Here is a 12,715-nt window from a genome sequence, read left to right as displayed (position 1 = left end):
TGTACTAGTGCTAGTTAGCATAGATCATTTCAAATAAAATATTAAGCAAAATAGGTAATGGAACATGAGGAGGTCCCTTGGGGTGTAGTTCAGATGTAGAATGTTTGCCTAGTGTTTGTGAAGCCCCGGGTATTTTAATCCCCAGCAACTACAAAAACAAGCAAAAAATAGAACATTTTACATGACATTTGCATTTTGCTCTTATTTAATCTATTTTGGGTGTCTTATTCATCAGAAATTGCCATCTCACCTCATTCTTTTTAATGCCTACATATTCTTTCATATGTGTGCCGGAGTTTATTTAGCCAGCCCATTATTTATAGGGATTTGTATTAAAACAGTGCTGCAGTGGACATTTATCTTTGTATATTTATAGGGATATTTTCAAAATATTTGTTCTTAGACATGTAAAGTTGTGCTAGTAAGTAGGGCTTGAGCTCTGGGCCTTGGGCTCTCACTCAGCCTTTTCTGCTCACAGCTGGTGCTATACCTTTTACACCATACCTCCAGTTCCAGCTTTTTGCTGGTTAGAGATAAGAGTAGCTGGGCTGGGAATATGTCTTGGTGGTAGGATGCTTGCCTAGCATGCATGAATCCCTGGGTTTGATTCCTCATTACCACATAAACAGAATAAGCCAAAAGTAGCAATGTGGCTCAAGTGGCAAAGCAGTAGCTTTGAGCAAAAGAAGTTCAGGGACAGATCCCAGGCCCTGAGTTCAAGCCCTAGGACTGGCCAAAAAAAAAGAGTAGCTAGGATTACTATAGGTATGAGCCACCAGCAACCAGCACAGGGAGCATATGAAAAATCATAATGGAATAAACTGTAACCCCTCTGTATTTCACTTTGACAATAAAGAAAAAAAATCGTAATGGATAGCCAGGTGCAACACCTGTAATCCCAGGTACTCAGGAAGCCGAGATCTGAGGATCACGGTTCGAAGCCAGCCTGGGCAAGAAAGTCCATGAGACTCTTATCTCCAATAAACTACTCTGAAAAAGCCGGAAATGGTACTTTTGCTCGAGTGGTAGAGTGCTAGCCTTGAGCACAGAGAGGTTCAAGAGACAGGGCCCAGGCCTTAAGTTCAAGCCCCAGGCTTGGCAAAGAAAAAAAAAAATCTTAACAAATAATGTAAACTGAAAAGTTATGGCTAAAATTACCTCTTTTGTTAATCTCATAGGCCAAAAACATTCTTTTTTTTTTTTCTCCCAGTCCTGAGTTGAACTCAGGGCCTGGTTTCTCTGTTCCTGAGCTTCTCTGTGTTCAAGGTTAGTGCTCTACCACTCGAGCCACAGTGCCATATCCAGCTTTTTCTGTTTATGTGGTGCTGAGGAATTGAACCCAGGGCTTCATGCATGCTAGGCAAGCCCTTTACCGCTAAGCCACATTCCCAGAACTCCATATTTCTTGTGTGTGTGTGTGTGTGTGTGTGCGTGCGCACACACACATGCACATGCATATGCTATTCAGGGCTTTAGGCTGTCACAGGTAAGTATCCCTCAGATTTTTCTCCCATGCTGGCATCAAACCTTGATCCTTGAATCTCAGCTTCCTGAATAGCTAGGACTATATATAGGCATGAACCACTTGCACTAGCCCATATTTCTTTCTCATGATAGGTAGAACTCATTAATTCTTTGTCTCCTTCATAGTTTTAAATTTTCTCCTTTAATTCCACTTTACTTTTTTTTTGAGACTTGCCAAGATTGGACTCAGATTCAAGATCCTGTTGCCCATGCCCAGCTCTACTATGCTCAAGTTCAATTTTACTTTTGACCTTGTATCAGTGAGTGAATTCTGTGAACAGGGTCTGGTGAACACAGTCACCAGCCCTGTGTCTAGCACAGAGTTGGATACTCAAGACTTTGTAGACAACCTATGTAAAGACAGCTAGGCCTATATCAGCTCTGGGACTTCAAAAGTTTTCTAGAGCGTCTCATGGTCTCCTTAATTTTTGGCTGCCTAAAGAAATTTCCCTTCTACACACCCCCTAGCAGAATTTGGAGTACTTCCCAGATAGTGGGGATAGAAATTGAGTCCAAGCAAGGCTTTAGCAGCCTAGCAATTCTATAGCTGAAGCGGTTATCCCTGGAGAAAGCAGCTCCAGATCTTATTCTAGCACCCTCTATTAACAACTTTGAACAAGTCTTCTTATCTGTCCAGTTTCCATCTTTGGTTTTAGGACTGTTCAGCAAGTGGTATGAAAAGCTCAACATACTGTCTCTTACTCTTGGCAAGTCCTCCATAACCATCAACTTTTGCTACTATTTTGATCTGGGCGTCCTCCATAACCATCAACTTGCTACTACTTTGATCTGGGCTTCTCTAAGGAAAGAATGCATTAAGCGGTCCTAACATACTTACTTACCATAGGCAGCTAGGTCCCTCCTCAACAAAATACCTTCAAGCACTGATTCAGCTTTCTTTGGCACAGAGCTCAATTCTATTCCAATCAGCATGTTTAATGGGGCCCCCCAGTGGCCCCTGAGACACTTTCCCCCATACCCTCTGAGGTCCGCACACCATGGGCACGGACTCGATACAAGCATGTGAAACGTGGGTGGCCCCAGTTGCTTAGAATCTGGATCTTCACCTTAGGGAAGGCAGATGGAGGGTCATTCTGGGAAGACAAATGATCATGCCAAGAAGTAATCTCAAGGTTGCCCTCCCCAGCCATCTTCTCATTGCCCATTGCCTTAGCGCCTTCACCCCAAGGGATAAACACACCTGTAGATGGAAAGTCTGAATCTCAGATTTCTGCACATCAAAGGTGAATTTCCCCAAGAAAACTTCAGTTTCATCATCAACCTGGAGGCCCTGGTGGGTGAAAGGTGAGTGGAGGAACACTGAGGCACAGGCAGAAGACAAAACAACTTTGTGCTCTCAGGCACATTCTGATGGAAGAATGTATAGTGTAGAGTGTGGGCTCTAAAAACTACATCATAGTCTGTCCAGTTGTTAGGTGTGTGACTGGGCAGGTAATGTCTCCTTGTAGAGGGTTACCTTAGTATTTCGTAAGTTGTTATGTAACAAAATAGTGGCACAGATAAAGGGCACAATAAGCTATACCTGGTATTTGGATATTAGTATAGTTATTTATAACCTACAGAAGCCCTGACAGGCAAAAGGTAGGATGTCCAGTTTATAGATGAGTAAGCAAAGTCTCAAGTGCTGGGGCTAGTTTTACATTTTTAAAACACAATCCCCCACCTCCTGGTTTGTCCCTACTCACAAAGACTGAGAAATCACGGGGAGCGCTGTTGGCTCCCCCAGTGTGTGCCACGCTGATGGGTGGATGCTGTAAGGTGATGTCGCTAAGCTGCACGTGACCTGGCAGCCGGATCACCACCTGGCCCTGGTCACCCTCAAAAGCCCAGCAATTTCCAGGGAACACATCTGGCTGCAGATGGGAAAAGAGGAAGTAGTATATCAGAACCCTGAGACAAGAGGCTGGTGAGTTTGAAGCCAGCCTGAGCTGCCTAGCAAGACTTAGGGCAAAAAAGAAAAAAGAAAAAAAAAGAAGAAAAGATCCAACCAATGGGTTGACAGAGGGTCCCTCTCAGGGCTTGGAGAGTCCGCCAGCGCCAGTCCCTGCCTGCACAGATGGGTCAAGTACCCAGTTTCATGCTCTGCCAGATTCAGTTGAAGAAGCTTAGGCTTCAAGGAAGCTGTATCCTGGCCACGAGCCACGGCCTCATCTCAGCCGGCGCCCTCCTCCGCCAGGTTCATTAAGGTCTCTTCCCTTGCTGGAGCCCCTTGGTCCCATCCTAGATCCAGATTACAGGCCCACCTCCAGGATGACCGAGGGCGGCCGCGCATAGTTCCAGAAACTGAAGCGACTCCAGAAATAGGCAGTGTTCGTGTCCTCGTAGTCGTGGGATGTCTTCTCTAGGTCGATGGAGGCTCCTAAAGCAAAGAGAAGTAATAATGTTCAGCCCACCCCAAGCCTAGCCGATGGCTGGGAGGGGGGGGGTCAGTCCACCTCTTACCCACTGAGCTCAGCGCGTAGTCGGGTTTCCGAACGAAGTCCTCGTTTAGCCTCTGGAACACCAGCTTGGCCACTCTCTGCAGACGGTTGGGTGGAGTTGGTGGGGTGGTGTGCGGCCCAGCGGGCAACTTGGTGCTCTGGACTTTCAGGGACCTCGGAGTCCGGCGGTGGGGATCTGGGTTGGAGGTTGAACCCCCAGGACCTAGTGGGCGGGACCCACACGAGCTTGCCAAGGTGCTCACCTCGCTGTGGGCTGCGCGAACGCTGGACATCTCCTTGTGCAGTTTGTGCAGCTCCGCTTGGAGCTGCTGCAGCTGTTGACCCTGCGAGCGCACGCGCTCATGGTACTCGCTGGAGGGGAGAGCGGGGCACTGGGCGATCGACTCCCTGTCCCCCTGGACCCTTCCTAGAGCCCCCACCCCAGCACTTCCAAACAGCCCACTTCCCACCCCAAGCGCCCTTTTACCTTAGCGTAAGCATCTCCTTAGGTTCCTGTAAGGGGTGAGGGAGGGGCACATCAGAGCTGGCAGCCCCCCCCCCACCTGCTTTCTGAGAATCACCCCATTCCTCAACACCTCTGGTCTCACCCCAGTGCTTCCTCGGGATTTGTCCTAGCCCTGAGCTCCCATGGACCTCCATAACTCCCTCACCGACCCCAGGACGCAGACTCCCCAACTCACATTCTCCAAAGGAGGGACCAGATACAGGAGTCCCCACCAGAGCGCTGGAGAAGAGAGAGAGGTCTCAGGGGGAGGCCTGGGGGGCTGGGGCTGGGGAGGGCAGTGTAAGACCAGGGTAGCACTAAAGGACTCTGAAGGGGCTGGGACTTGTGACACAGGGGATGGGGGTGGGGGAGAAGCTGGATCTGGCTGTGAAGTTGTAGAGCTGGGGCGCCCAGGGAATCGCCAACCCTCACCTGCCAGAAAGATGCCCAGCAGCGACACCGCGGTGAACAGGAAGCGGATGGAGCAGACCTCCCTGAAGAACCGCCGGGAGGCTGAGGCCCGAGGCCCTTAGCCAACCCCCATCCCCGACCCCAGGGTCCGAAGACCCAGATCCTGCGAACACGACTCAAGCCTCAGCTGGGCCCGGCCCTGCTCCCCTCCCTGGCCAAAGAGCAGCCCTGGGCCGCCCCCGTCCCTCCCTCTGACCTGTACACACTGACCAGCGCGTCTCCTGCCACGGATAACAACACGCTCAGCACCTGGAAGAGGAGGCCTGGAGAAAGGAGGACCGGCTCAGGGAGGGCGAGCCTGAACACCGGCTCCTAGAGCACGAGGGTCCGGTTTCAGGAGGCGGGGCGGATAAAAGAACGAGCTGGGACCTGGAGAAGGGATGGGACACTCAGAGAAGGGGCCGAGGGGGGCTCAGACGGGGGAACCGGATTCTGGAAGCGATGTTGGAGGGTCGCGGGGGGGGGAGGGTGTCGAGATTGGCCTGGCCCGTACTCAGGAAGCTCTTGGACACCCGTGGGGGAGGCATCTCTGGTCTCAGGTCCAGGGTCGAGAGAAGGTCGAGCTGCTGCTGCTCCTCAGAGACTACAGGAGGCTCAGCAAATTCTGTAGGTGCCCAAAGACTCAATTGAGGCCTTGTGTACCGCTGGCTCATTCTTCCACCAGTGCCCAGTCGCAGGCTCCCGAGTGTCGATCCAGACAACCTTTCCACAGGGCTCCTAGCCCGGCCCCAGGCTCCCGCGCTCGCGGTGAGCCACGGTAGGACCATCCGGAGTCGGCCCCGCCCCAACCTCCGGGCAGCCAACCACTCCCGCCAGCACTGAGGGCCTTCTCCGTGGTGACCAATCACGGGATTCCACGCCCCTCTCCGGGACCATCCGTCACACCGAGGCCCCGCCCCCACGGGTTTAAAACAAATGAATAAATAACTCAATCTATATACTGCCCTCACTTTCCCCCGGGTCCCCGGACATTCTCCCGTTCCCCGATCCGCGCCAGGCCCCGCCCCGCAGGGGCCCGCCCCCGCCCCCTCGCCCCCGGGTTCGACCCCGCCCGCACCCGAGGCCCCGCCCCTCACGGTTGCCGCGCCCCGGGCGGTCTGCCCGTTGTGGCTCCGAGGCGCCGGCTTCGGCCGGAAGCTGCCGGCCTTTGAGGCTCCCGCAGGCATTCCTGGGGTCGAGGCCGGCTCTCCGCAGCTCGAGCCCCGAGTCCTTCTGCCCTCGAACTTCCCGGGCCCCAGACCAGCCGACCGGTGCCCGCTGCTGTCCCTCGAAGTCACGCTCTGGGAGCTGTTGCTGTGGTCGCTGTAGAAGTTGGGCGTGTGCTTGTGCGGGGACGCGGTCGAGCCTGGGCGGGGGCTCCGCCGCATCCTGGCTCCGGGCCGCCCCTCACGGACGCCGAAGTCGCTGTCGCCGCCGCCAAGGCCCTCGGCCCGCCCTCCGCCGGGACCCCGCGGACCCTGCGCGAGCGGGCGGGCCCGCAGCCGGACTCCGCCCTCCCGCGCGCGCCCCGCGCGGCCGCTGCCGTCACAGAGGAGCCCCTGCGCCCCGCCGCGAGCCCCGGCGGGCGTCACCGCGAGCCCGGGGAACGGCGACTCCTCCCGGCCCGTTACCCAAGCCCGCACTCGCGCCGGAAATCCCAGCCGCACCGGAGGCTGAGATCTGAGGACCGCGGTTGGAAGCCAGCCTGGGCAGGAAACGCCCAGAAACTCATCTCCAGGAAACTATTCAGGAAAAGCCGCAAGTGGAGCTGTGGCTCAAGCGGTGGAACGCAGAGGCTCAGGGACAGGGCCCTGAGTTCAAGCCCCAGGACGGGCAAACAATAATAACAGTAATAATAATAATAGACTGCACTCACGCCTGTAATCCTAGCTGCTCTGGAGGCTGAGATCTGAGGATCGAAGTTCAAGGCCAGCCCAAGGCAGAAAAGTCTGTGAGACTCTTTATCTCCAATTAACCACTCCAACACCAAAATGGAAGAGCATCAGCCTTGAGCAGAAAAGCTCAGGGACAGTGCCCAGGCCCTGAGTTCAAGCCTTTTTGACCGACAAAAAATAAATAACTGCACTGGCCATCAATCTGTTTCCATCCCTTCCTTGCTTTTTCTCTGCTCAGCATTTGACACTGGGGTGCTATCGACGTTTATTATAGCTTTGCCATGCCCACTAAGGCATAAAGTTCCTGAGGATGGACATTTTTGTTGGTTTTGCTCACTGTTGTGTATCCTCCAGCACCAAGAGGGGCCTAGCCTGTAGTAGATGTTCCACACCTTTGTGAAGGAAGAAGTAACACGGAGCAGAGGATGCTTCAGCCCTTCTTCTCTCATCCTAGTCTTCAGGCCAAAGAATATTATTTACCACCCAAGTGGGGAGGGTGGCGCTGAGAATTCCACATCTGTGCATCACAGTACATCCACATTCAGACCACACACACACACCATCCCTCGGGACCGGGATGATGAAGCACAGATGACCACAGAGCAGAGGTTCCCAAACTCCTGCCATGCAGCCGAATACCAATCCATCTTAAATTCGGGTTCTCAGACTGTCCAGGTGGCCCACACGTGTAATGACAGCATTCGGGAAAGTGAGGTGGGAGGATTGCAAGTTCAAGTCCAGCCTGGGCTAGATAGTTGAGATCCTGTTTCAAATACAAATAAATAGTGGCTCTGGCTGGGAATGTGGTTTAGTAGTACAGTGCTTGCCTAGCATGCATGAAGCCCTGGGTTTGAGTCATCAGTACCACATTAACATAAAAAGCCAGAAATAGTGCTGTAGCTAAAGTAGTAGAGTGCTAGCCTTGAGCAAAAAGAAGCCAGGGACAGTGTTCAGGCCCTGAGTTCAAGCCCCAGGACTGGCAAAAAACAAACAAACACCAAAAACATATTAGTACAAGAGACTTTTTCTTTTGTGCCAGTCCTGGGTTGTGAACTCAGTGCCTTGGCTCTGTCCCTGAGCTTCTTTTGCTCAAGGCTAGCACTGTACCTACCACTTGAGCCACAGCGCCACTTCAGGCTTTTTCTGTTTATGTGGTGCTGAGGAATGGAACCTTGGGCTTCATGCATGCTAGGCAGCGCTCTACTGTTAAGCCACATTCCTAGCCCTACAAGGGACTTTCATTGTGATAATTGCATAGACTTGTATAGTGTACTTTGAACAAGTTCAGTTTCTCTTTTATATTCCTGTATTCCTCTCCTCAGGGATTTGCATTTTTTTTTTTTTTTTTTTTTTTTTTTTTTTGCCAGTCGTGGGCCTTGGACTCAGGGCCTGAGCACTGTCCCTGGCTTCTTCCCGCTCAAGGTTAGCACTCTGCCACTTGAGCCACAGCGCCGCTTCTGGCCGTTTTCTGTGTATGTGGTGCTGGGGAATCGAACCTAGGGCCTCGTGTATTTGAGGCAGGCACTCTTGCCACTAGGCTATATCCCCAGCCCAGGGATTTGCATTTTTAACAACTACATGCACAATCCTGATTAAGGATTGTGATTAAAGATCTTGTGCAAATCACACCGTAGGTCCAAAGAGGGAAAGGGATTTCCCTGAGAGCACTACGCAAGGACAGATTAGAATTCCAGAGTGCTGCCCTTTAGCCCAATACACTTTCTGTCTGACCTCACCTGCCAGAGAGGTGGTACCTGTGCCAGCCCTCATGTTGCCTGATTAGATCCTACAGAGCCCAAGAGGAAGACAGATAGGAAGGCCACGGTACTGCACATTAAGAATTCTGGTCCATCTCCTTACCTGACATGAAATGGTAACCCCTCTGTACAGCACCTTAATAACAATAAAATTATATATTTTTAAAAAGAATTCTGATCCAAGCCAGGTGCCAGTGGCTTACACTTGTAACCCTAGCTCATCAGGAGGCTGGAAGATTGCAGTTGGGAGCCAGCTTGGGTAGAAAAGTCTATGAGATCTTCTCTCCAGTTAACTAGCACAACACTAGACTGTCAGTGTGCCTCAAGTGGTAGAGTACCAGCTGTGAGCAATCAAGCCAAGTAAGAGCACAAAGCTCTGAGTTCAAGCCCTAATATTGGTTCAAAATAAAACAAAAATTATGGTTCAACTTACCCCTCTGCTCTTACTCTGTGCCCTATTTGACTGAACTCTCAAAAGCAGATGTTTAAAAAGCAAAAAAAAAAATAAAATAAAATAAAAAAGATGTGGGCTGGGAATATGGCCTAGTGGTAGAGTGCTTGCCTCCTATACATGAACCCCTGGGTTCAATTCCCCAGCACCACATATATAGAAAAGGCCAGAAGTGGCGCTGTGGCTCAAGTGGCAGAGTGCTAGCCTTGAGCAAAAAGAAGCCAGGGACAGTGCTCAGGCCCTGAGTCCAAGCCCCAGGACTGGAAAAAAAATCCAAACAAACAAGCATGTAAATTGGACTGGAAGCCAATGGTTCCCACCTATAATTCTAATTACTCAAGAGGCTGAGACCCGAGGACTGGTGTTCAAAATCAGCCCCAGCAGGAATGTCTATGAGACTCTTACCTCCAATTAACTACCAAAAAGTTGGAAGTGTGGGTGTGGCTCATGTGGTAGAGCACTAGCCTTGAGAAATCAAGCTCCAGGAATGGCACACATGCACACATGGGGGGCGGGGCGGGGATCTAACTAACGAGCCTTGCTTAATAAACAGAACAATCTGTATCTGGTTTTTGTCTTTTGGTTGGTTGTGATACTTGAACTCAGGGCCTGGGTACTGTTACTGGGCTTTTTCACTCAAGGCTACTGCTCTACCACTTTAAGCCACAGGTCTGCTTCTGGTTTTCTGGTGGTTAATTGGAGATAAGAGTCTCATGTGTAAGGGCTGCTGAAAAGAAACTCCCACGGGGTCTAGGGGTTTGAGGGTTTATTGAGAGACAGAGACCAAACTGCACAACCCAGGAGATGGAAGAGGGGAGGAACCAGAGAGATTATGGTGGGAGGAGAGAGGTTATACAGGGGAGGGAAGAAGGGGGTGTGGCCAAGGCAGATGCAGAACTGACCTCTGAAGATGGGGAAATCAGAGCCTGGGGGAAGTTCCCACTGCCCCCAGACATGCCAGTTGCTTGGGTTACAGGTGCTGGGCAGGACTTCCAGAGTGCTGGGGAGAGAATCAAGGGGAGGGGTCATTTCTCCCAGGCAAGACTTTTTGCCCAGCCTGGCTTCTAACTATGATCCTCAGACCTCAGCCTCCGAGTAGCTAGGATGACCGGTGTAAGCCACTGGCACCTAGCTAGTCTGATGTTTTACAGATTCCAAAATTCATTTGATTACCTAACAACTGAGAAATAGGCAGCATAGGGCTTTCCGATCCTAATACTGAGGTTGAAAAGCTGAGGCCCAAGGCAGAACCCTATCCACCTCAAAGTTGCCTAGTAAGACCCGTGTTCTCTCACCATGCCAAACGAATCACCTGCATTCCTTTCTACTGCTCATATACCCATCTGCTCCTAACTCTTGTTTTCGAAGCCCATTTAAAAGCTTCTCTCTTCAGCGAAGTCCCTCTGCCCTCTCTCCTTACCAATATCCAGTCCTACCCTTTTTCTACTGTATGTTGCTATACTTTGTTTTATGATTTGAGACATAGTTCTAGCAGATAGTCTAGGCTGGCCTAGAACTCAAAATCCTTCTTATTCATCCTTTCAGGTGCTTGGACTACAGACATGTACTATCATGTCTGGCCCCATTCCTACTGTAATGGTAATTGTGGGATGCTGTTTCTAGGATATGTTACCAATTGGCACTCATGGTTCTCCTGGAAGGTGGGAAACACATCCGAGTCACACATCCCTCAGTTACAGCCCTCCACCTATGAGGGCGTCAGACAATCCTGCACATAGGAGATACATTAATTTTAAGAATAAGTGGTTGGTTTTTTTTTTTTGTTGTTTTTTTTTTGTTTTGCCAGTCCTAGGCTGTGATCTCAGGGCCTGAGCACTGTCCCTGGCTTCTTTTTTGCTCAAGGCTAGTACTCTGCCACTTGAGCCACAGCGCCACTTCTGGCCATTTTCTGTATATGTGGTGCTGAGGAATCGAACCCAGGGCTTCATGTATACGAGGCAAGCACTCTTGCCACTAGGCCATATTCTCAGCCCCAGTGGTTGGTTTTTTTGTTTGTTTGTTTGTTTGTTTTATTTGGCCAGTCCTGGGCCTTGGACTCAGGGCCTGAGCACCATCCCTGGCTTCTTCCCGCTCAAGGCTAGCACTCTGCCACCTGAGCCACAGCGCCACTTCTGGCCGTTTTCCATATATGTGATGCTGGGGAATCAAACCGAGAGCTTCATGTGTAGGAGGCAAGCACTCTTGCCACTAGGCCATATTCCCAGCCCAAGAATAAGTGGTTGGCTATGAAACACACTCATACATAATTACCATCAGCCATTATGGGGTTCAGCCTGCAAAATGCACTCACTCATTGCTGAGCTTAATTATAGCATATCTGTTAAGGATTATTAACCTACGCCAGGGGCTTTATGTTTGGGAAACTGCATACACATTTGATATTTTACAGACTAGTTCAAAGGTTTGCAGACTTTTTGTTGTTGTTGTTGTCAGCTGTGGGTTTGAACTCAAAGCCTGGGCACTGTCCCTGAGCCTCTTTGTGCTCAAGGCTAGTGGTCTACCACTTGAACCACAGCACCATTTCCCAGTTTTTGAGTAGTTCTTTTCTGCCCACACTGGCTTCGAACCTTGATCCTCAGATCTCAGCCTCCTGAGTCTCTAGGATTACAGGTGTGAGCCACCGGTACCCAGCCATTGCAGACTCCTTGAAGGCAATCTTTGATTAGAGTCCTAGAACACCAAGTTATGGATCTCTAGTTCCTGTGTTAAGAAGCACAAGAAGGGCTGGGGATATGGCCTAGTGGCAAGAGTGTTTGCCTTGTATACATGAGGCCCTGGGTTCGATTCCCCAGCACCACATATACAGAAAACGGCCAGAAGTGGCGCTGTGGCTCAAGTGGCAGAGTGCTAGCCATGAGCAAAAAGAAGCCAGGGACAGTGCTCAGGCACTGAGTTCAAGGCCCAGGACAGGCCCCCCCCCCCCTAAAAAAAAAAAAAGAAAAGAAGCACAAGAAACAACTACCATATGTGCAAGCTAGGGCTGCATACAACTCCCTGTTAACTCAGTATTTGTGCTGAATGCCTTACCTAGCCAGGGTTTTTGTTTTGTTGTTATTTGTTTATTTTGAGATAGGGTCCCACTACGTAACCCAAGCTAGTCTTGAATTGGAAATCTCTCTGCTTCATTCAGCCTCTTAAGTGCTGGGATTACAGGCATGTATGACCATATTGTGCTTCCGTCAGTGTTTTTTTTTTTTTGTTTTTTTTTTTTCTACCAGTCCTGGGCCTTGGACTCAGGGCCTGAGCACTGTCCCTGGCTTCTTCCCGCTCAAGGCTAGCACTCTGCCGCTTGAGCCACAGCGCCGCTTCTGGCCGTTTTCTGTATATGTGGTGCTGGGGAATCGAACCTAGGGCCTCGTGTATCCGAGGCAGGCACTCTTGCCACTAGGCCATATCCCCAGCCCTCCGTCAGTGTTTTGAGGGTCTTACTCTATGCTATGCTTACCCTATGCTTATCCTGAGCTAAGCAGAGAGCACCGAGGTGAGTTGGGAACAGTATCCTAGCCCTCAGATGGAAGCATCTGCCACTTTGTAGCTGGTGCAGGCAGAAAGCACTAAGCTGGCCTCAGGGACCTTCTCCTCTCTGTCCTCTCTCCCTCTCCACCCATGACCCCCAGGCTTACCACCTGGGTGTTTGACTAGAGGGCAGGGATTGTGGAACCTGCTGGGTG

The 12,715-nt window shown here is 50.8% G+C and overlaps 1 protein-coding gene across 1 annotated transcript; it reads right to left on the bottom strand.

The window, feature by feature from the left end:
• Window positions 1-2,297: 2,297 nt before the first annotated feature.
• On the bottom strand, window positions 2,298-6,332 carry Spag4 (sperm associated antigen 4). The gene is made up of 12 exons (XM_048349111.1): window positions 5,999-6,332; window positions 5,435-5,545; window positions 5,138-5,204; window positions 4,903-4,964; window positions 4,667-4,710; window positions 4,453-4,478; window positions 4,229-4,337; window positions 3,988-4,063; window positions 3,789-3,904; window positions 3,231-3,398; window positions 2,726-2,815; window positions 2,298-2,618 (listed from the first exon to the last, which is right to left on the bottom strand). Exons 1-12 carry the CDS (start codon window positions 6,306-6,308, stop codon window positions 2,460-2,462), a joined length of 1,338 nt encoding a protein of 445 aa, XP_048205068.1. The 5' UTR covers window positions 6,309-6,332; the 3' UTR covers window positions 2,298-2,459.
• Between the last annotated feature and the right edge of the window lie 6,383 nt (window positions 6,333-12,715).

Source organism: Perognathus longimembris, chromosome 6, assembly GCF_023159225.1.
Source record: "Perognathus longimembris pacificus isolate PPM17 chromosome 6, ASM2315922v1, whole genome shotgun sequence".
Lineage (NCBI taxonomy): Eukaryota > Metazoa > Chordata > Mammalia > Rodentia > Heteromyidae > Perognathus > Perognathus longimembris.
Note: the sequence above shows the minus strand (reverse complement) of the source record. Positions and strands in the feature narration are given on the sequence as shown.

Coding starts and splice junctions, on each gene's coding strand:
- Spag4 (XM_048349111.1), bottom strand. CDS start 6,308: ATGCGGCGGAGCCCCCGCCCAGGCTCGACCGCGTCCCCGCACAAGCAC. Junction 4,965..5,137: donor GCGCTGGTCAGTGTGTACAG/GTCAGAGGGAGG, acceptor GCGGTTCTTCAG/GGAGGTCTGCTCCATCCGCT. Junction 2,619..2,725: donor TTCAGACTTTCCATCTACAG/GTGTGTTTATCC, acceptor TTGTCTTCCCAG/AATGACCCTCCATCTGCCTT.